This window comes from Quercus suber, unplaced genomic scaffold (genome assembly GCF_002906115.3).
Source record: "Quercus suber isolate HL8 unplaced genomic scaffold, Cork oak 2.0 scaffold_817, whole genome shotgun sequence".
Lineage (NCBI taxonomy): Eukaryota > Viridiplantae > Streptophyta > Magnoliopsida > Fagales > Fagaceae > Quercus > Quercus suber.
In genome coordinates this window covers 36,209-59,808 of record NW_027070247.1, presented here as the reverse complement: position 1 = coordinate 59,808, position 23,600 = coordinate 36,209, and the positions used below count along the sequence as shown (strand labels likewise).

The 23,600-nt window shown below is 38.6% G+C and overlaps 2 protein-coding genes across 2 annotated transcripts; one reads left to right on the top strand and one right to left on the bottom strand.

The window, feature by feature from the left end:
* The first annotated feature begins 9,897 nt into the window (after positions 1-9,897).
* LOC136064973 (uncharacterized) lies at positions 9,898-11,373 on the top strand. Its single transcript, XM_065767519.1, has 2 exons — positions 9,898-11,082; positions 11,140-11,373. The coding sequence occupies exons 1-2, from the start codon at positions 9,898-9,900 to the stop codon at positions 11,371-11,373; spliced, it is 1,419 nt and encodes a 472-aa protein (XP_065623591.1).
* Positions 11,374-20,041: 8,668 nt separating this feature from the next.
* Positions 20,042-21,034, bottom strand: LOC112026240 (uncharacterized). The gene has a single exon (XM_024058925.2). The coding sequence runs from the start codon at positions 21,005-21,007 to the stop codon at positions 20,042-20,044; it is 966 nt and encodes a 321-aa protein (XP_023914693.2). The 5' UTR covers positions 21,008-21,034.
* Positions 21,035-23,600: the final 2,566 nt, after the last annotated feature.

The following is a 23,600-nucleotide window of genomic DNA, read 5'->3' as shown; positions in this document are numbered from 1 at the left end:
ACCATATATTCTGGTAAGTTCTGGGTTTCTTTTTTTGGCTCGCGATTTTTGGGTTTCTTGCTGCAACTGAACAAGGTCAATTTTTGTTTTCTTTAATTTCCATCCTCCACTTTTACTATTTGATTGATATATTGCTCATTTGTATATTGATTCTTATTATCAAAATATTAATGATCAATTACTATTTCCTTCTCCTTCCTCAAATTTTTTTCTTCATATTTTTTTCATTTTAACAATATTTTTATTTTAATGTATCACGTTAACTCCCATTTTTTTAAATGTAATTTTGAAATGTTAACTCCTTTTTCACACGTTAACTCCCTTTCTTTTTTCTTTTTTCTTTTTTTTTTAGATCTCCATTAGTTATTTTGACACGTTAACTCCCTTTTTTTTCTTTTTTCTTTTTTTTTAAAGATCTCCATTTGTTATTTATTTAAATAGTTGATGATGTGGTGATAAGATTTTAAAGAGTCCATGATAGAGTTAAATTCTAAAAAATCTTTATCTTTAATCTAAACAATTTTAATAGGATTTTCAGAAAAAATAATCTCATCAAAATTTAAATCGAACACAAACTCTAACAAACTTATGCTATTATCTTTAATAACATGCACGCTAACTTTGGTTTGTTGATTAAACTTTTTTTTATTTTTTATTTAGGTATGTAGCAACCTTGAGTTCTACTTTTTTTTTTTTTTTTTTTTTTATGTATCACGTTATCTCCCTTCTTCATTTTTTAAATGTAATTTTGAAATGTAAACTCCATTTTTTTTTCTTTTTCCTTTTTTAAATGTAATTTTGAAATGTTAACTCCTTTTTTACACGTTAACTCCCTTCCTGTTTTTTTTTTTTTTTAAGATCTCCATTAGTTATTTTGACACATTAACTCCTCTCTTTTTTTTTTCTTTTTTTCTTTTTTAGATCTCCATTGGTTATTTATTTCAATAGTTGATGATGTGGTGATAAGATTTTAAAGAGTCCATGATAGAGTTAAATTCTAAAAAATCTTTATCTTTATTCTAAATAATTTTAATAGGATTTTCAAGAAAAATAATCTCATCAAAATTTAAATCAAACACAAACTCTAACAAACTTATGCAATTATCTTTAATAACATGCATGCTAACTTTGGTTTGTTGATTAATTCTTTTTTATTTTTTATTTTTATTTAGGTATGTAGCAACCTTGAGTTCTACTTTTTTTTAAAAACAAAAATTAATTTTTTATTTTATATATATCACCTTAACTCCCTTTTTTTAAAAAAATGTAATTTTGAAATGTTAACTCCCTTTTTTTTTTCTTTTTTTTTTAAATGCAATTTTGAAATGTTAATTCTTTTTTTTATTATTATTGAAAAATGTAGTAATTCCAAATTACAATAAATGTTCTAAATTAACTTTTGCCCAAAAAATAGAAGAGCCTCTAAGCACGCGCGTGAGCGCGTGTTCAGAGACTAGTACATTGTTAAAGTTGTCAAGCAATTTCACGCGCGTGCTCAGAGGCTAATACATTATTAAAGTTGTCAGGCAATTACTAGAAGTAAGGTAAATCAGCATTTATTTTTATTTATTTTTTATTTTTAAGTTCGAACTGATCTGCGTCCATTTTTAAATTGAAAGAAATAGTAAAAGACTAAAAGGCTTAGCCAATAATTTTGATTTAATTTTTTTAGATAAATTTTGATTTAATTTAAACGTTTGTAGATTTGGACAGAAATCAAAATATTCCTGACACGTGGCTCGGCTCATGTCATATGATTATGTTATCATTAACCAATCACTTTATATTTGACAATTATGGAAATCTTAGAAACTTGTTTACATATTTTAATGATGAATTAGCAAGAATTGAGAGCAGAACAGGTTTCTTATCCCGTAGCTAGATGTAGATGTTAGCGTGAATTTATAAGCTTGAAAATCACAAGAACCGACAAGGAGTGACGAGAGGAAGGGTAGTTTCGTCCAGTTAAAAAGTTCCCTTGGTTGTCCCCATCAGGAGATTCCAATCTTGGCCGGGTGCCTTGCATTTGAAGTAAGATCCGCCGGTTTTTGTGACGTGTGATTTTCTTGGAGTTGCTAATCTTGGTTAAGTTTATATAAACCTAGGCTAAACATTATTTTACACCCTCTAGGTTTTGGTCAATTTACATTTTGGTCTTATAAAGTGTTTTTTTTTTCAACTTTATCCTCCAAATTTGTAATCCCTAATTCTTTTTTTTTTTTTTTTTTTGAAAACTAATCCCTTAGGGGGTGTTTGGTAGAGTAGTTTGAAAATTGTTGTTTATAGTTTTTTGAAATACGTGTGGGTGAAAAAGTGTGTTGAAATGCGTGAAATGCTGTTTAAAAACTAAAAAATGTTGTTTAAAAATACAAACCTAACGGGCCCTAATTCTTTTAAATCTACTAAAATAACAACTATTTTGTATTCTCCTAATCTGAATTATATTAGAAATTATAATTTGAGTTGTTGTATCCGGAGAATTTGTTGCATCAATTGATCAAATATATTACAAAGAGCATATATGATATATCATCTCAAGAGACGCAATCTATGTCTCAATCTTATGAAATTGGTAGTAGCAATTAATTTTTCATGTTATAATAAATACGTATTAATAACTACAATATAATTACTAAATTATATATGTAGGGTCAAAATTTGTAGCACAAACCCAAAAGATGTGGGATGTGAGCCCAATGAGCCTAATACAATAAATTTGTAGAAAGTGGATGAAAGAGCTGGCCTGTTAGTGAACTAAACAACGGTTCACAAAGATTTAAAAGATAAGCAAGCATAAAAACATACTTGAAACTTGAATAAACTGATGTCCGAGGAGATAAACTATTATTTTAAAAACTAATACAATTCTTAGAACTACAGTAAATCTTCATTCTTCTTCCCTTTCTCTCTTTTTTTTCTCCTCTCTCGTGAGAGGTCTTTTACACTTATATAGTTTTCTTTCAGACCATCTCGATTGTACACTTATTCTTCATCTAAACATTCACTTGAGTATATGTCCCATCAAGTATCTTATTTGGTTCTCCATGAGTGGTGGCAGCTGAGACTGCACTATTAAGGGGTTTTCTCCACATAAATGTGGCCAGAAAAGTAGTTGCAATGTATTTAATGCGATGGTAGCAACTTTTCCTTTAGATATTTCTTTATTCTTATCATCTTTATACGTGCCTAAAGTTCATCCTTATCGTTAGAACTTCCTGGAAGGTAACCTAAACCGCCCAGGTATTTGCTTGACCAATATTCTTCATATCTAAGAATGATACACTCCTCGGACTGTATTCATATATCCTTTTCTTACGTGATTCTCCATTCTGGGGCCTTTCCCAATCATTTGTCATATTTTGTTTAATTTTATCATAAATTAAATGGGTTACTTGAGGTATCATTTAAGCTACAAAACTCTTATTATCTATATTTGTGTATGTATGTGTGTGTATATGCGTGTGTCTATATATATAATGAAAGCAATTGGCTTCTTTTCCCTTTTTTTTTTTTGACTACTTGAAATTAAAATAAGAATTCATATAAAGTATCCTATATTTACACCCTCAAATTTTTTTTTTTTAAGAAACATTTACACCGTCAATTAAAATCTTGTCACCAACTTTTTTTTTAAAATGGTAAAATAGATAATTCCATATGCATACACAATTATAATAAATGTTTATTAATAATTACCATAATTATCAATTTTCACATTTGGGAAAAATATTAAAAGAGGATATCAGATTGTATTAGATTTTATTGCACATTAAATATTGCACTAATTACTAATTAGTAATAATATATAATACTCATAACCACCACACTCTTTTGGTGCGATGGTCACTCCACAGGTATAAGTGCTTATTGGCTGTAAGAGGTAAGGGTCAAGGTTCAAGTTTTTAGGAGAGAACACACGTATATACTTAGATTAGACTAAAATATAATTTATATCTTGTATAAAAAAATTATAGTATACTCATATAAAAAAATTAAATAATATAAAATGAACATCTTTGATTTATTGATGACTTATAGTGTTGCCATGTAGATAGGGATGACAATTTTGCCCTGCCCTGCTTAACCCTAACCCTCCCCGCTTCGCCCCGCTCAGGTTTTCCCCAGCCCGCAAAAGTGGTGGGATAAGGATGGGGCAAGATTTTAGCCCCGCACCACGGGGCAAGACGGGGATGGGTTTAGACTTTTTAGACCTGCTTTGCCCCTCCTCGTCCCCACCCCGTGTTGCTAAGGGGTTATAATTGTAAAATTTTCATACCCTAAAACCCTACTATTTAAACAAATATATCAATATAATCTTATTATATTTTACCAAATGTGGCTCTTTGCCTTCATTTTGTTATGTGCTATACTATGAGTTTTTTTTTTTCTTTCTTCTTGTGATTGTCTTATTAAACACTTGAATCTATTATTCAAATTTGTTTGAAAATTTAATTTGATTTGATGGGATAAATTTAGTTGTAATTTCAATAATATTTTTATTAATGAAATATGTTTCATTAAAAAAAAATTGTACTAGTTGTAGGACAAATTAACAAAAAGCAGATTTTTACGGGGTGGGGCAGGGCCCCAAGGGACGGGGATGGGGTGAGAAAGTTTTCCCCGTCATGCGGGGTGGGGCGGGAATGAGGCAAGATAAAACCATGCGAGGTGGAGATGAAGACTCCATCCTTTAACCCAACTCCGCCCCATTGCCATCCCTACATTTAGAGTTCTAAAAAGCCTTCATTTTTTTTCACATCATAATTCTAATATAGATTTTTAATTAATATTATACTCTCTAAAGATTCTTTATAAGAACTCTTATATTTATACCCTCCATCATGTTTATCAATATCCCGATCTGGATCTTGGGATCTTAATATCCTGCATTCCTAAAATGTCTCATATCTCACTAAGATCTCAATTTAAGTGAAATCCGTGTGGGATCACGATTCAGATCTTATAGGATTGAGATCCCATAATGATACTAAAGATCCTACACTATAAAGAAAAATTCAATTTTTTATTATTATTTCAAGCCTTAAAACTTAAAACTTGTTTATGAGAGACAATATACAAGCTCTAAGTTGTTTAACTTAAAACTTGATATTTGTGGTTTGTAACTTTTGAATTTTGTTTATGTTTTTGTAATTTAGTACTTTGCCTTTTATTAGCAATTTCACTAATTTGCGTCAAAAATTAAAAATTTTAAATGTTTCTTTAATATAAATTATGAATTATAATTGTAGGTACTTTTTAGTATATTTTATTTAATCGAAAAATAGGATCTTACAATCCTTGTGCCAATTCTACAGTTCGATCATTGAACTCTCTCATCGATCACGTGTAGGATCTCGATCCTGATAACCTTGCCCTACATTCAAATTTGTCCACATCATATATTTATTTAAACAGTAAAATAGACAATTCTATATACAAAACAATTGTAATGAATGTTTACTATAACTACCATGATTAATAAATTCCCTATTTGAAAAAAATAAAAATAACATCAAATGGAAGAGTTTTAATATTTTATTATTGATTTTTTCTAATGCCACGTAATTTGTGAAAACTCACTTCTTTTGTACGTTATCGTTTTATTATATATTTTTAGTTAACGTTTTATTATATATTTTTTAGTTGTGCTTGAAATATTTAAGGATTATTTATAAAGTCTCCTACGTGTACACCATTTGGTGAGTTATTGTTAGCTCAATTAGTGAAGTCCACTTTCGTTAGATAAAATATATGTGGTTTGATCCCCACTTACATCAAAAACCAATTGATATATTGGTCTAATATAAAAGACAATCATTAGAACATCATAGGTTGAAACTATTTCTATAAAAAAAAAAAGCGCACAATTCATAATAATATTACCACATCATATTTTCTTTAAGAAATCCAAATCTTCTATAAGTGGTAAAATATATAGCTCAATACATAGACACAATCATAATAAATACGCATTAATAACTACTATAATTCTTAAACTTTAGGTTGAAATATAAATTACTCTTGTTAACTTTAGGTGAGTTATCAACTTCATTCCTAAAGCTTAATTTTTGTTATTTAGTTCATAGATTTTAACATTCATGTCAAGTTAGTCATTCGTTTGTTGTCGTTTATAATTTATAATTTTTTTTGTTATGAGAGTTGTGGGGGGTAAAAGCCCAGACATACCTATTGGGCCGGGGGCCCTGTCGTGAGGATTATTGTACGTCCGAAGAGGAATAACGGGTTGGGGTAGAGTTCATCTGAACGCAACCAACCTAGAAATGGAGGAAGAGTATCATCCGAAGAGGTCACCTTTTGTCCGAAGAGGTTCTACTCCTTGGACACGAATAGTCTTGACCAAGCAAACAAATGGAAGGTCCGAATGACCTTCCTGGCAATCCCAACGACAAAGATAAGCTCTGGGCATACCTGGGGATGATAAGGACGAGGAAATATCTAAAGGAAAAGCTGCCACCACCACATTAAATGCACTGCAGCTGCTTTTCTGGCCGCATTAATGTAGAGAAGACCCCTGAACAGTGTAATCTCAGCTACCACCACTCACGGAGAGTTAAAGAGGATACCTGATGAGACATGCACTCAAGTGGATGTTTAGATGAAGAACAAGTGGACGATGAAGATGATGGGGGAGGGTGCTATATAAGGAGAAGAGGTCTCTGATAATAGGGGGAAAAAAAAAAGGAAAAGAAGGAGGAAATAATTTTACTGTAGCTCTGAGAGTTGTAATCACCTTTCATTCAGTAATATACCTCTTCGGACATACACTTGTCTAGTTAGTCAAGCATGATTTTGTGCTAATGCATTCTCAAACACCATAATTAATCACTGTTTAATTTGCTACCAGCCCAGCTCTTTCGCCCACTCTCTACAAATTCATTGTCTTGGGTTCATTGGGCTCATAATCCATCCCTCTTGGGCTTGGGCTACAAAAACTGACCCTACAATTGGCGCCGTCTGTGGGGAGAGCTTGTGCAGGGGTGAAAACAACAGTTGATGATGGCTGAACGAAGTCAACAACGAGCAGAGTCTAGGGCATCCCAGCATGTGGACCCTTTCCTTAATTTAGAGCGGAGACAAGATCGTGAAGGCAGTGCGCACACCGTGCACACTGGGCAAAGCCAGTCACGTGATGGGAGTCATGTATCCCATGCAGAGAAGAACTGGGCTTTGCAGCTGGAGGTTAAAAAGCTAAAAAGAGAGTTGCGTCATGCAAAGCGGAAATGGGTTCCTTCATATTACGAAGAGGAGTCTGATGACCAACAGGATTCCGCTTACCAACAAAAATCGCGAACGCCAGTCAGTGAGTCATTTTCCTACAAGGAATAGCGTCATCATGAGAGGTAACCTCAGAGCCCACCACGCGGAGGTGTAGGGAACGATGTCATGAGTAGGGCCTTGAACCAAATCTCTAGATCACCCTTGACACGCAGGATCGAAGAAGCAAGACTCCCCCGACGTTTTAATCAGCCTACGTTCACCATCTATAATGGTAAAACGGACCCAGTGGAACATGTCAGTCATTTTAATCAACGAATGGCAGTCTACTCTAGGAACGAAGCTTTGATGTGCAAGGTCTTACCCTCCAGTCTTGGACCGGTTGCAATGAGGTGGTTTGACAGCATGAAGGCAAACTCCATCAGTTCCTTCAAAGAGCTCACTCAAGCCTTTGGTTTACATTTTGTCACCTGTCAAAGAGTGTCCAGGCCGTTGTCCTCTCTGCTATCATTGAGCATGCAAGAGGGTGAAACTCTGAAGGCGTATTCGGATAGGTATTGAGAGATGTTTAACGATATGGAGGGCAACTTTGACGTGATGGCCCTCGACACGTTCAAGCTCGGCCTCCCTACCGACCACGGCTTAAAGACATCCTTGTCTGGTAAGCCAGTCACTAGCATGCGTCAACTGATGGACCGTATTGAAAAGTATAAAAGAGTTGAAGAAGATCAGTAACAAGGGAAGGGTAAGGAAAAGGTTATCCCTTAAGAGATGAGGGATTTCAGGTCGGATCGATACAATAGCAATAAATCGCAAAGAGATTTTTTTGCGCAAACAGGATCAACAAACCCTCAAGCAGTCAACATTGTATTCAAAGAGCCGGTACACCAAATTTTGGAAAAGATTAAGAGTGAATCATTCTTCCGATGGCCGAATAAGATGGTGGGGAACCTCGAAAGGCGTAATCATAATCTCTTCTATCAGTACCATTAAAACCATGGACATACCACGGAGGATTGCAGGAGCTTGTGGGACCACTTAGACTAACTGGTCCGGGATGGTAAATTAAGACACCTCCTGTACCACTCTAGCGGCCGAGGAAGTCAGATGAACTCAGAACCCTGAGGAAACGACCTGTCCAAGCCTCCGTTGGGAACTATTAACGTCGCCTTTGCCGCACCGGGAAGAACAGGATCCTTGCCATCGAAGGTGGTGTCAGTTGTCTATTCACCCGCAATGGATTCCTGCCAAGATCCGAAGAGAGCTAAGGTGGCTGCTCAACTAGTTATAGGGTTCTCGGATAAAGATAAGTTGGGGACCATCCAACCCCATGACGATGCCTTAGTAATTACCCTCAGAATTTGGGGATATGATGTGAAGAGGGTGATGGTGGACCAAGGCAGTGCTGTGGAGATAATGTACCCCGATTTTTACAAAGGGCTGGGCCTAAAACCTCAAGACTTAACGCCATACAACTCTCCCCTTGTGAGTTTTGAAGGAAGGGTCGTCACCCCGAAAGGCCAGATACGCCTACCTGTGCAGACCGGTTCTGAAGTGGTGGAGGTAGATTTTATAGTCGTGGATGTGTATTCGCCCTATACGGCAATCGTAGCCAGACCTTGGCTTTATACACTAGGGGCTGTTTCCTCTACTTTGCATCAGAAAGTTAAATACCCATCTGAAGGACAAGTTTATGAGATCTGAGGGGATCAGTCTGCAGCCCGACAGTGCTTAGTGGCCGCCATTCGACATGAGCCCAGAGCCGAGCCCTCGTGCAGGGCCGAAAGGGGTTTATAGCAGTTAAAGTCTCGGAAATTGCCCGCCGAGGATCCAGAAGAGAGAGCTAGGTGCGAGGATTTGACAAAAGTCACCATCGGAGACAATCCAGAGAAATTCTTTCAAGTCGGATCCCAGCTGCCTCTTCAGGAGAGGGAGGAGTTAGTAGAGTTCCTTAAGAAAAACCTTGACGTATTTGCCTAGGACGCCTATGAAGCCCCAGGGGTGGACCCAGAATTCATTTGTCACCATCTGAGAGTCAACCTACTGATAACCCCCAAAAAGCAGCCTCTTCGGCGCCCATCCAAGGAACATGCTGATGCAGTAAGGGAAGAAGTAGCGAAGCTCAAACAAGCTGGAGCTATTAAGGAAGTTTTCTACCCCGAGTGGCTAGCGAATACTGTGGTGGTGAAGAAAATGAATGGGAAATGGCGAGTATGCGTGGAATTCACTGATTTAAATAAGGTTTGCCCTAAGGATCCATTCCCTATGCCAAAAATCGATCAGCTAGTGGATGCCACTGTCGGTCATCCTCGGATGAGCTTCCTGGATGCCTTCCAAGGCTACCACCAGATACCCTTGGTCCTGGACGACCAGGAAAAGACCGCTTTCGTCACCCCCATTGGTAACTACCACTATAAGGTGATGCCATTTGGCTTAAAAAACGTGGGGTCTACCTATCAGAGAATGATGACGAGGATGTTTGAGCCACAGCTCGGTAGAAATATCAAGGTTTACATAAACGACATGGTAGTGAAAAGCAAGGTTGTTGCTGAGTATGTGAAGGACCTTGAAAGTACCTTTGAAGTCCTTAGGGAGTAAAAGCTGCGCCTAAATGCTTCCAAGTGCTCATTCGGTGTGGGATCTGGCAAGTTTTTGGGATACATGGTGACTCACAGGGGAATTGAGGTTAACCCCAACCAGATAAAGGCCATCAATAATTTACAAGCTCCTCGAAATCCCAAGGAAGTCCAGAAACTGACTGGAATGACTGCTGCCCTGAATCGATTTATCTCACAGTCAGTGGACAGGTGTCGGCCCTTCTTCTCTCTGTTCAATAAGTGGAAGGGATTCGAGTGGACTGAAAAATGTGCTGTGGCCTTTCAACAACTCAAAGATTATCTAGCTCGGCCACCAATCATGTCCAGCCCTGAGCCGGATGAAGTCTTGTTTGCCTACATTGCGGTGGCTCCCTATGCTGTGAGCTTGGTGTTGATCCGAGCAGATTGCGGTGTGCAAAGACCAGTCTATTACGTAAGTAAATCGCTGCATGAAGCCGAGATCAGTTACCTGCCACTGGAGAAGGCCATCCTAGCAGTAGTGCTTGGTACACGAAAGGTACCTCACTATTTCCAGGCCCATACGGTTATTGTCCTCACTCAGCTCCCACTCAAGGCTATACTTCTAAGCGCTGACTACACCAGACGAATTGCTAAATGGGGTACGATCTTAAGGGCTTTCGACATTAAATATATGCCCCGCACGTCGGTCAAAGGCCAGATCCTTGTGGATTTGGTGGCCAAGTTCACAGAACCCCATGTAGAAGAAGTGATACCAACGTCGGACATAGATGAAAGATCGGTTGGCATGATCTCTCAACAAAGCCCCTCCCATTGGGAAATGTACATAGATGGTGCAGCAAATCAGAAGGGTTCAGGTGTAGGACTGGTATTAATATCTCCAGAGAAGATAGTTATCGAAAAATCAATAAGGCTGAACTTCACGGCCACAAATAATGAGGCCGAATACGAAGCCTTGCTGATAGGAATGGCCATGATTCGGAGGATGGAAGGAAAGTCATTGGAAGTGTTCTCGGACTCGAGATTGGTAGTCGGTAAAGTGCAAGGTGAATTTGAAGCGAAGGATGAGAGAATGCAGGGATACCTAAGTCGAGTTAAGCGCTTGCGGTCGGGGTTTGACTTTTTTAATTTGCTGCACATCCCCAGAAATGGTAATGCATATGCTGATTCTCTAGCCATGCTTGCTACCTCCTCGGCGCAGAATTTGCCGAGAGTCATCCTCGTCGAGGACCTGCATGGGCCTATAGAAGCAGAAACAGAGGCAGTACAGGTTCACTAGATCAGGGCCGAGCCTAGTTGGATGGATCCTATCATTAACTTTTTGCAGGGTGATATTTTGCTTAAAGAAAGGGGAAAGGCTGATAAAGTCCGAAGGAAAGCAACTAGGTTCTGGCTATCTGAGGACCAGAGATTGTACAAACGCTCCTATTCAGGGTCGTACCTGTTATGCATTCATCCTGGAGCGGCTGAGTTGCTATTGGAAGAGTTGCATGAAGGGATTTGTGGGAGTCATACTGAGGGTAGATCTTTGGCTTATCGAGCCATTACTCAAAATTATTGATGGCTGAACATGCAAAAAGAAGCCCAGGAGTATGTTAAGAAGTGCGATCAATGTCAACGATTTGCGCCGAATATACACCAGCCAGGTGGAACCCTTAACCTATTATCTAGTCTGTGGCCATTCGCTCAATGGGGCTTAGATATCGTGGGGCCATTCCCTAAGGCCACAGGGAACAGGAAATACCTGCTGGTCGGCACTGACTACTTCACCAAATGGTTCGAAGTTGAACCTCTTGCCAACATCCGAGATGTAGATGTACAAAAGTTCGTGTGGAAGAATATCATCACTCGTTTTGGGGTTCCTCATACTCTCATCTCGGACAATGGTCTGCAGTTCGATAGCAAAACATTCAGGAGTTATTGTAGTGAATTGGGAATCACGAACAGATACTCCACCCCAGCTTATCCCCAGGGTAATGGCCAAGCAGAAGCTGTCAACAAGGTCATTGTAAATGGCCTAAAGAAGAGATTGGATGACACAAAGGGCAAATGGGTAGAAGAATTGCCGCATGTACTTTGGGCCTACAAAACTACGCCTCGTAGATCTACTAAGGAGACCCCTTTCTCAATGACTTATGGGGCTGAAACTGTAATACCTTTGGAGACTGGGTTCCCGACATTGAGAACTAGTTTATTCAATCCGATTGACAACAATGAGCAGCTAGAGAAGAGTTTGGACCTGGTTGAGGAAAGAAGGGAAAGTGCAATGGTTCGTCTGGCACATTATCAATAAAAGCTCAGGCAGGGCTACGATGCCAACGTAAGGCCAAGACCTTTGGAACCTGGTGATTTAGTGCTAAGGAAAGTTGTCGGCACTGCAAAGAACCCAGCTTGGGGAAAATTAGGGCCTAAGTGGGAGGGGCCATATCGTATTACTTTAGGGGCTGGCATTTGGGCGTATTTCCTTGAAGATCTAGATAGCCATGTGATACCCTGCCCTTGGAATGTAAATAACCTCAAAAGGTACTATTATTAATCGAATCTTCCCTTCAATCAGCATGCCAGCTCGTCATTTAAAGCACATTTTCCTAAGTGTTTAAATTTAAATTCAATCATGCCTGTAGTCTTCGGACCAGATGATTTGGGTTAGTTAACACTCCGTTACATTTTCGTACGTGTTTAAACTTAAATCCAATCATGCCTGTAGTCCTCGGACCAGATGATTTGGGTTAGTTAACACTCCGTTACATTTTCATAAGTGTTTAAACTTAAATCCAATCATGCTTGTAGTCCTCGGACCAGATGATTTGGGTTAGTTAACACTCCGTTACATTTTCATAAGTGTTTAAACTTAAATCCAATCATGCCTGTAGTCCTCGGACCAGATGATTTGGGTTAGTTAATACTCCGTTACATTTTCATAAGTGTTTAAACCTAAATCCAATCATGTCTGTAGTCCTCGGACCAGATGATTTGGGTTAGTTAACACTCCGTTACATTTCTCTAAGTGTTTAAACTTAAATCCAATCATGCCTATAGTCCTCGGACCAGATGATTTGGGTTAGTTAACACTCCGTTACGTTTCTCTAAGTGTTTAAACTTAAATCCAATCATGCCTGTAGTCTTCGGACCAGATGATTTGGGTTAGTTAATACTCCGTTACATTTTCATAAGTGTTTAAACTTAAATCCAATCATGCCTGTAGTCTTTGGACCAGATGATTTGGGTTAGTTAACACTCCGCTACGTTTCTCTAAGTGTTTAAACTTAAATCCATTTATGCCTGTAGTCCTCGGACCAAATGATTTGGGTTAGTTAACAATCCGCTACGTTTCCCTAAGTGTTTAAACTTAAATCCATTCATGCCTGTAGTCCTCGGACCAGATGATTTGAGTTTGTTAACACTCTGCTACGTTTCTCTAAGTGTTTAAACTTAAATCTAATCATGCCTGTAGTCCTCGGACCAGATGATTTAGGTTAGTTAATTCAAATTGAAATTCTCAAATGTAATTAAGTTAATTCAAATTTATGATAGGACTCCTTAGTCACACTTAATTAAAAAAACAAGGGGTAATAATGCTCTCTACGCATATTTGAAAAGACCTGTGAAGCTCCCATAATCACTTGTTACTTTCATGGCTTGTTGGTAAGCCTTATACTAACTGTTCATTTTAGTACCAATTTTAACTACTTACGTCATCTACATGATATGGTGGATAAATTTATCTATATTGTCACCATAATTACAAGGACAGTTGCTTGCAACAATAATAAGTCATAAGATATGCAACGAAGACACAAGAAATAAAAGGGAAAAAGTTTCATTGATTAAGGGAAAACAGTTTACAAAATCCTTGCATAACAGAAGAAACTATTACAAGTACAAAATGGAAAACCCTAAATTTCTAGGCCTTCTTCTGAGAGACCAAGGGATCAGCGGCTTGGTCCTTGGATTCTGGGAGGGCCTTCTTCCCCCCCAAAACTTTGTCCTTGTCCTTGGGAGCCTCAACAGGCTTGTTCTGATCGTCTGGTCGACTAGATTCCTTGGAAACCTCAAGGATGACTGGTGGGAGCTGGCCGACCAAGGATTCCTCCGAAGCCTCAGGGAGCTGTGTAGGAGGAGGGGGATCAGACCCTGGGAGCTCTCGGATTTCAGGATCGTAGTATACACTCCCAGGTAATCTTAAGTCAGGTTCCGGGAGGACTCTAGCGGCATCCAATGCCTTTTTCCAGGTTATGTCGCAGTAGTCTCGACTAACCGAGGCAAATTGCTCCGAAAGCTGGGTCCCGATCTCATCCACCCCCAGCTGGTAGGCTACTTTTCTCTCAGCCTTAATTGCCTCCTTGGCCAGATGAGCATTCTACTTGGCTATTCGGGCGCTCTCCTTGGCCTTTTGAAGTTCGGCCTTGAGACCCTTCACCAGCTCCCTCTCGGTCGCCAGGTTGATCTCTGCCATGTGCAACCTTTTCGCTGATCTTCGGCTTGAGTCTCAGCATTTTTGAGTCCAGCGTCGAGGCTATTCCTCTGATTGATCATCTCTTTTAATTGCTCGGAGAGCAGAGAATAATCCTCCTTCAGGCTGCCCAGAGATTTTTCCACCTTTGATTGAGATTGGGCTGCAGCTTGGGCTTCAAGGTGGGATTTCTTGTTCCACTCCTCGGCCACATATATTTGCTGAGTAATCTGCATGACAAGAATTTTCAACATAGAGTAAAGACAGGAGGTAAAGTAAAAAGCAGCACCTGAATTAAGAGGATCAGTTCACTCACCATGTCTATATCCATCTTGAGGGATAGGAAGAGGTCGTATTGGTTGAAGCGCCGATACGAGTCCATATCCTTTGGGAGGAGAAGTGGCTGCTCTAGAGCCTCGACAACAACACCTGCCCTCCCCCCATCGTAGTTTCTGAGGGAGGTGTCCCAGGGGATTGGAGCGACATCTAGCTCTAACCTTGGGGACCAGGTGCGGGGCCCTCGGCGCACCTCGGCTACATTGAGGTCCTCTCGGCTCTTAATAGAAGAGGCTCTCTTGTTTTGGTGGTCTTTCACCACCTTTTACTGCTTGGCCCTTCTTAGGGGAGCCACCTCCCTCTCCTTAGTGTCAATGATGGGTCTCTTCTTCTTCGGATCTGGCACTTGCTTGATGCCAAGATCTAGAGGAATCTGAGGAGGTTGCGGTGGAAGATTCGCAGCTGGTTGGGACGTACCAGTCCCTTTGGTCTTCGCCTTTTTGCCCTTATTTTTCATTAAGCTTTTTAAGTCCACCATATCTTCGTCCGAAGAGTCTTCGAGATGGGCAATTATCAAAACAGGATGGATACTGGACTGCCTGTCAGCTTCTTCTTTAGCGTCCGAAACCTCTATCACTCGATCCCCTCTTGAAGCTTCTCCCCTGAACTTAAATTTATCTATCTGCTCCTCTAGCGAGGAGGTGGAAGAACCAACCCTTTCGCCTACAACCGCCGGTTCAAGGGGAATTTGCTGGATCGGTTGGATGAGCAGGGGTACACCCTGAGGGTTTGGATGTGGTACGGGTGCGAGGTCGAACGGTGCCAAGAAGCCTTTTCGAGCAACGTCTATGCGGTTGAGACGATAATCTCCCTGCGTTATCGCATTGCCGATTGGCTGATAATCCTTTGGTTTCGCTGTGTACCTAAGGATAAGCGGAACCGACCGGAGTTGCCCGTCCTCACTTACAAAAATTTTCGATCTTAACAGGTAATTGAGGGCGGCGGTGTTTGTGAGGCTGAGCTAAGGAGTAACGTGGTCTCTATCTGTCAAAAATTAGAGCAGAATTCAGTCAGAGACTTGAAAATAGTAGTGTGAAGAGAAGTAAAAATTGCTAAAAGGCGAAGATCCTAAGCCTACTGTTAGTGAACCTAAGTCTAGCATGTCCCACCTGGCTCTCCTGGCTTGGTTGGGCAATGATGACCATCGTGCTATGCGCCCGAGACGATCACATAGTCGTCCTTCATCCCTTTGTTGGATTTAGGAAGACAGGAGACAAGCCTAACAATGTCGGACCGGGATTTTAGATAATATCCCACCCCTTGTTGATTGTGACACTCGTACATGTGTACCACGTCTAGCCAGGTAAGCCCTAATTCTAGGTGACGGTTAAGATCCTCAATTGCTCTTAAGAACTTAAACATGTTGGGCGCACACTGTTCGGGACTAAGCCTATGGTTTCGAAGGTAGCTAGTGGTAATGGGGCCCATGGGGATTGTCATCCCCCCTTCTAGGAAAGCGATGACGGGGATTATGACTTCCCCATTCTTCGATCCGTTAGTATTTTTTCTAGAGGGCAATACCTTACACCCACATTTGGGGGTATGCGATATGTGGTCCTAAATTCCTCTAACTGGGTAGGACTGTCCACCAGATACTGGAGTTTACCCATCACACTTAAACGGAAAGAGGGAAGCACTGAGCTTAGCCACCAGGGAGTGATTGTTCAAAGGTCGAGAAAATTGGCCGAAGAGAAGACTGAAGGATTGAAAAGATGAGAACTTACAGGAACTAAACTGGAGATTGATCTTCGAACTCGCACAAGGATTCTCAAAGATTCCGGAAAAGACTGGGATCGATGATTGAAAGAACGTGATGGAGTCGTGTGCTTGTTCTTGCTGGGTAGTCTGATAGTTTGCGAAGTAAAGAAGGAGTAACTTCTCCTAAGATTTTTTATACGAGGTCAAACGAAGGGGCAGGAGTTACCTCGCCCAAATCCTGGGGAAGAACCACGCCCGTTAGATCAACAACCCACCGTTGGATACAAAGGAAAAAGCGCCGCCTGGAGTAATTAATGCAGCACTTTGGAAATACGAAAACAACAGCAGCAATGATGAAGCGCTTATATCTATGCCTACACACGTGCCAGTTCAGATACTTGTCTGTTCTCAAGCTTCTTACCTCGTGGCAAGTCAAAATCCCACTTTTTCTCTTCGGATGCGAGGGAAAAATTAGGATTTTTAGGGGCTATTATGGGGGGGTAAAAGCCCAGACATACCTATTGGGCTGGGGGCCCTGTCTTGAGGATTATTGTACGTCCGAAGAGGAATAACGGGTTGGGGTAGAGTTCATCTGAACGCAACCAACCCAGAAATGGAGGAAGAGTATTATTCGAAGAAGTCACCTTTTGTCCGAAGAGGTTCTACTCCTCGGACACGAATAGTCTTGACCAAGCAAACAAATGGAAGGTCCGAATGACCTTCCTGGCAATCCCAACGACAAAGATAAGCTCTGGGCATACCTGGGGATGATAAGGACGAGGAAATATCTCAAAGAAAAGCTGCCACCACCACATTAAATGCACTGCAGCTGCTTTTCTGGCCGCATTAATGTGGAGAAGACTCCTGAACAGTGTAATCTTAGCTACCACTACTCACGGAGAGTTAAAGAGGATACTTGATGGGACATGCACTGAAGTGGATGCTTAGATGAAGAATAAGTGGACGATGAAGATGATGGGGGAGGGTGCTATATAAGGAGAAGAGGTCTTTGATAATAAGGGGAAAAAAGGGAGAGAAGGAGGAAATAATTTTACTGTAACTCCGAGAGTTGTAATCACCTTTCATTCAGTAATACACCTCTTCGGACATACACTTGTCCAGTTAGTCAAGCATGATTTTGTGCTAATGCATTCTCAAACACCATAATTAATCACTGTTTAATTTGCTACCAGCCCTGCTCTTTTGCCTACTCTCTACAAATTCATTGTCTTGGGTTCATTGGGCTCATAATCCATCTCTCTTGCGCTTGGGGTACAAAAACTGACCCTACAAGAGTCATTTATAAAACTTACAACATTCACATACGTGATACAACGTCATTTTTTCAGACTTAACTTCAGTTTTATAGACAACAAATGACCAAATTGAAATAGCTATAAAGTTTAAGAAAATAAATGACAAAAATTAAATTGAAGGAGCAAAAATGACAATTGATTCGTACTTAAAAAGTTGTAATTTGTATTTTGGCCTAAATTGTATAGAAGTAACAAAATATAACAAAGAGTAAATATCATAATTTGTTGAACTTTTATGTGCATTGTACGGGTTAATGATTAGTTTAGCTCTATTGCTCTTGATAAAATTGATACTATTCACATATATGATACAACATTGTTTTACTAGACTTAACGACAACTTTTATAGATGACAATGGACAAAATGACATCCTTAAAGATACAAACATTGCAACATATTTCCTCACTTCAAGAAAGTCTGTAATCAAGCCATTCATAGCAGCATGGTATTTAGCCAAACTCCTCGTTGATCTTGAAAATTGTGTCACAAAGTGCTTCGTGAATTTGGCCACCAAGAGTTACCATGGGGGCTTGATCCAATTGTATTTTTGCGAAATGTAGATTGCAAAGACCACGCCCTAGAAGGGGAATTAGATTTTCAAGGAGTTTCATAAATTAGTTTCATGTTCAAGCCAATGAAAGGAACCAATGAAAGTTTAACGAACAAACAAGGAAACTTTATAATAGCTCAGAGGCACCAAGGAAGTCAATACCGTACCGGAGGCCGTATCGGTTTGGCCACCGGTACGATATATTTCGGATACCGGTCAATACCGGTGTACCGTTTCGGGTTTACCGCTATTTTATATATTAAATATATGTATATACCCACACATTCACACAAAATCTCTATTTATCATTAAAACATTACCTCAACAAGCACATTCTTACCATAAAACACTACTTCAATTAAGAACAAATTATCCATAGTTTTAAACTTTAGCATCAACTACAAGAAGAAAAAAACAAAATATAAAAAACAGTGAACTTAATTGTTCATTGAATGCAAAGAAAACAAATAATACAAATAATTAACACTAACTACATAAGATCATCTACTCCCATCCTTCAAAAGGATCTACATCAGGACCATAATATATATGAGTATTAGCATTTGTCAACACAACATCATTGTCACCATCATTCTCATCAAGAACAACAACATCATCATCATCATCATTATCTTCCAAAGTCATTGTTGCTAATGGTTCTTCAATGCTAGCCCAATTCACATCTTCCTCAGTTAGCAACAAAAATTCAGATTCCTCAGCTACCCAATCCTCCATTAAATCAATATTATCAAGGCTTATAGGATCCAAGTAATCCTTTGTCCTTCTAATGTTCCTACCAAAATCAATATCATACATTGGTGACATTTTCTAATCATTCAAAATAAAAATTGAATATATTTAAAAACATACCTTTCTCGTAACAATAGATTATAACGAGCATATATCAAGTCATTCAAACGTTTATGCTCAAGCCTATTTCTCCTCTTGGAATGGACAAACTCAAATGTGCTCCAAGCTTTTTCACAACCAGTTGCACTACAACACTGACTTAGCACTCGAATTGCAAACTTTTGTAACTCTGGAATGTCATTTCCAAATTGCTCCCACCAAGCAACTTCCAAAAAAAAAGAAAGTATTAATTTAGTACAAAGCAAATAACAAACTTTCAAATGAAATATATATATATATATATGTATGTATAGATGCATATAGTATACCTGGACTTAGTTTTTCACGTTGGCGAATTGCCATAGGCATTCCAAAGTCACCTAAAATTTTTTTGTATGCTTCAATTTGAGAACTAAGAATGTCTTGCTCATCAGGATCAGAAACCAACCTTGTAATGGTACTAAGTAGGCCTTTTGTAACTTCTTTTTGCTTCTTGAATGAAGGCCTAAAGAAGATTCCAGGGTTGAGATAACAACCTGCTGCATGTAATGGACTATGGAGTTGTTTATCCCATCTAGCATCTATGACACTAGTAAATGGTATATATGCAGAAATTTTATTCTTCAACCTTGCTTTTATATTCTCCTTTGCTTTATCCATTGCTTCATACAAGTATCCCATTGATGGTTTTTCATCCCCATCTACAAGACGTAGTACTCTAACAAAAGGCTCACTAATCTTTACTATTTGTTGACATTGTAACCAAAAGTCTTTATCTTCCAAAACAATTGCAGCCACCTCCTTTCCTATGACATCTCTAGCATGTCGAGATTCAACCCATTGATCACAAGTAAACATTTGCCTAAGTTCTTTCTTGAACTTAGTCAAGCATTGAAGACTTAAAAACTCAGTTGCAAACCTTGTGATGGCTAGACGAATCAAATCCCTCCCATTAGTGAACTCACTTCTCATCAAAGATAAAATCTTGCCATGGTTGTATATGAATTTGGTAATCTTTTTAGCCTTCTAAATGATTTCATCAATGATAGGAAAATATCTTTTATCTGAAAAATTTTCCAACATCAAATCAATGCAATGGGCTGCACAAGGAGACCAATAGAATGACCCATATTTCTGCATTAGCTTCTTTCCTGCAGACTTGTAAGAAGAATCATTATCTGTAATGAACTGCACAATGTGCTCAGCCCCAACTTCTTGAACAACTTTATCAAACAACTTAAACAATGTATCTGCATCCTTTGTTAGGCCTGACACATCAAGGGATTTAAGAAACATGGTACCTCTTGGACAATACACTAAAAAATTAATGATTGGAGCTTTCTTTTGATTTGTCCACCCATCTGACATTATTGAACACCCATAGATTTTCCAATCATTTTTCACATCTAAGAGATAATCATTCATCTCACCCACATGTTTTTGTAATAAAGGCCCCCTCAAGTCATGATAAGAAGGTCCCTTAAAACCAGGCCCTATAGCTGCTACACCATCTAAAGCTTCTTGATAATACACAGAGCGAGCAGCATGGAAAGGTATATTAGCATGGTACCACCATCTTGCAAAATTCATTCTTGCCTTCTCAACCATTTGCTTTGTGGCCAAAGAAGATTTTATGGATGGTTGAGAACCGGGAGTTGTTCTTGGAGCAAAAAAAGATTTAATGTTTGACTTTTCTCCAATTTTTTCTTTCCCTTTGGTGTTATAATTACTAACTAATGAATGACTCTTTGAACCCCCTCTCTCATTATCATTATCACCTTCATCATGATTATGATCATCATCCTCCTCTAAATCATAGGGATTTGCAATTGCATTATTCATTCTTCTCTTTTTCTGTTTACTTTTCTTTAAATCTTCAATCAATTGTTTCATTTGCCATTTTACATCTTCAGGTACTTTTTTACATGCTTCAACATCACGAATCCCAGCTAAATGATACTTGAGCCTAGTAATTCCTCCCCCCCTTATCATTTTAGAACAAAAAACACACTGAGTGTTATTTCTTGCATCCGGCACAGCACGGCCATAAGCCCATGCCGGATCCTCGGATCTTACAGCCGGGCCAGATGCTACACTTGACTGATTTTCAGTAATAATTCACACTGCATATATACATCAATTATTTGTTAATAACTCTAAGTTACCTTTTTATTAATAGTCATACTAAGTTGTAAATTACTAACCCAATATTTCAAGCTAACCAAAATCAAGAATGAAACAACAATATATATCAAGTATCAACACAATAATCAATTTTTCTATCAATTCATAAAAAAATTAAAGTAATCAATTTGTTAATATAATTACACACATAAAAATTAAGACAAATATAATTACACATTCCACATAAAATATAAATTACACACAGAAAAATTAAGACAAATTTTACCTGAGATTGAATGGCCGAGAGAGTGAGACTCGTGAGAGTGAGAAACAGAGCAGCCGAGAGAGTGAGAAATAGAGCAGCCGAGAGAGTGAGAGACAGTGATAGTCAAACACAGAGCAGCTGAAAGAGAGAGTGGTCGAGAGAGTGAGAGACAGAGTGACCGAGAGAGTGAAAGCAGAGCAACTGAAACTGAAAGTCTGAAGCTTGGAAGAGAGCGTGAGAGAGAAAGAAAGAAGAACTGAAAGAGCGCTGTGCGGGTAGTGTTAGGACTTAGGGTTAGAAACTCAGAATTAGGATCAAATGAAATTACAATCTTGCCCTTGAAAGTGTCAAAAAAAAAAAGAAAAAAAAAAAGAACGTTTTCTCTGTTTCGGCCCGGTATTCATTTACCGGCCGGAACACCCGGAATTCACCGGTACGTCCGGTACAAGGCCGGTACGTCTGGTATTAAACCCGGTACAAAATAAGGGGGGTAAGTGTACCGGATGACCGGCCGGTACTGTATTTACCGGCCGTACCGGCCGGTACGGTACGAGATCCTCTCCACTGAGAGGCACACCTCTGACAATATTTGCTTCCACAAAGGAATTGCTAAAGATTTATTGCAGATTTATTCTTAGAATACAATCAAAGCCATTATATATGTTTTATATGTAGCATTTTTGGAGAGACCTACGTGATTTATCGTGTTTCTAAGAGTTATATTGAAGATGAAAGTTTAACACAATACATGTGGACCAGGAAAAATCACAAATAAAGTGTTCTAATTATTGAAAATAGTGAGAAATATCTCAACGTTCACAAACATTTAAATTTCAATTGGTACAACTCTTGGCAATAAATTTTGAAGAAAGCACAAATTTGCATAATTTGGCTGGATCATCGGTCGACTGAGTGTCTAACAAGAGCACTGAAGCATCATAAATTTTTTTTTTGTTAGTCTCTCGTTCTACCATTGCTCAACAGAATATCTGCTCACAATCAAACGAAAAAGTATTTCTCAATATTATAAAAAAAAAAAAAGTATTTTCCAATTGCCTTTTCTATTTATTTATTTTTTCATTCTTAAAGAGATAACAATAGTTTCACTTCCAATCTGGGATTAAATTCGCTACTTGGACATATATATATCCATCAAGTTTTTTGACTGCTTCATCATGACTTGTCACAATGACAAGATAATTATTGTCAAATGAAGAACAGTCCTTGAAAAGAACTATGAGAAAAGTGGAAACTACGCAAATTACTTAAAAAAAAAAAATTAAGTAAGATGCATATAAAAATTAAATAAAATTTGGGTTTCTAAGCAAGGGCATGCCAGACTACATACGTGGTGCTTAAAAAAAAAGTGTTACAAAATCTTGAGCCTTCCCTGTGTTGTAGGAATGGACCGGACATGCCTTGGTGTGTAGCTATTTAGGCCTAGGGCCCGAGTTTATTGGATGATGGGCTTGGTTCCCTGTGCAAAAGGAGTAACTAAGATCAAACATTGGGCTTTGGGGACTAAATATTACGAACGATTGGTGGATGGGGCAAAAAGGCCTCGTTTGCAAAGAGGTGAGAAACTTCAAGCGATTCTTCGGGTGTCATGATGATTAGTGAATCCGTGATTAAAAACAATTTCCATGGACGTATGAAGGTATTAAGAAGGCTATAAAAAAATAAAAAAAAATAAAAAAAAAACTCACGTAGGTGATTTTAAACAATAAAAATATGAGGTTCATGAAGGTAAATTTTCATTTTAGTCCAAATCTTAAGTGTCAAATTACAGAGAGATTAATTGTAATTTTACCTTTGAAGAGAGAGAGAGAGAGAGAGAGAGAGAGAGAGAGAACCAACAAGCAAACAAAGAGAGGAGATACTCTTTTGTAAGTGTGAAAGGACTTATAGTAGGAGCAGAAACCTTCAAGGCACATTGCCGAAGAGGTTGTAAAATAAAACAATTCCTACGTTTTCTAGGAGTGAGATAGAGAAGTTTTGTATTAATAGGAGTAAAAAATAAAAGAGATTCAATTATATTGGAAAAGAAGTGCTTCTTTAGTTGAGATTAGATGCAGGGACTTAGCTTTCAAAGTATGAACTAAAAACCATTCAAACTCAAGCCCTTAAACCCTAAACCCTAATATGGCAATTTAGTATTGGCATAAGTATCGATATGGCAAATACTGGTTGTACTAA

Coding starts and splice junctions, on each gene's coding strand:
- LOC136064973 (XM_065767519.1), top strand. CDS start 9,898: ATGGTGACTCACAGGGGAATTGAGGTTAACCCCAACCAGATAAAGGCC. Junction 11,083..11,139: donor CAGAAACAGAGGCAGTACAG/GTTCACTAGATC, acceptor AACTTTTTGCAG/GGTGATATTTTGCTTAAAGA.
- LOC112026240 (XM_024058925.2), bottom strand. CDS start 21,007: ATGATAAGGGGGGGAGGAATTACTAGGCTCAAGTATCATTTAGCTGGG.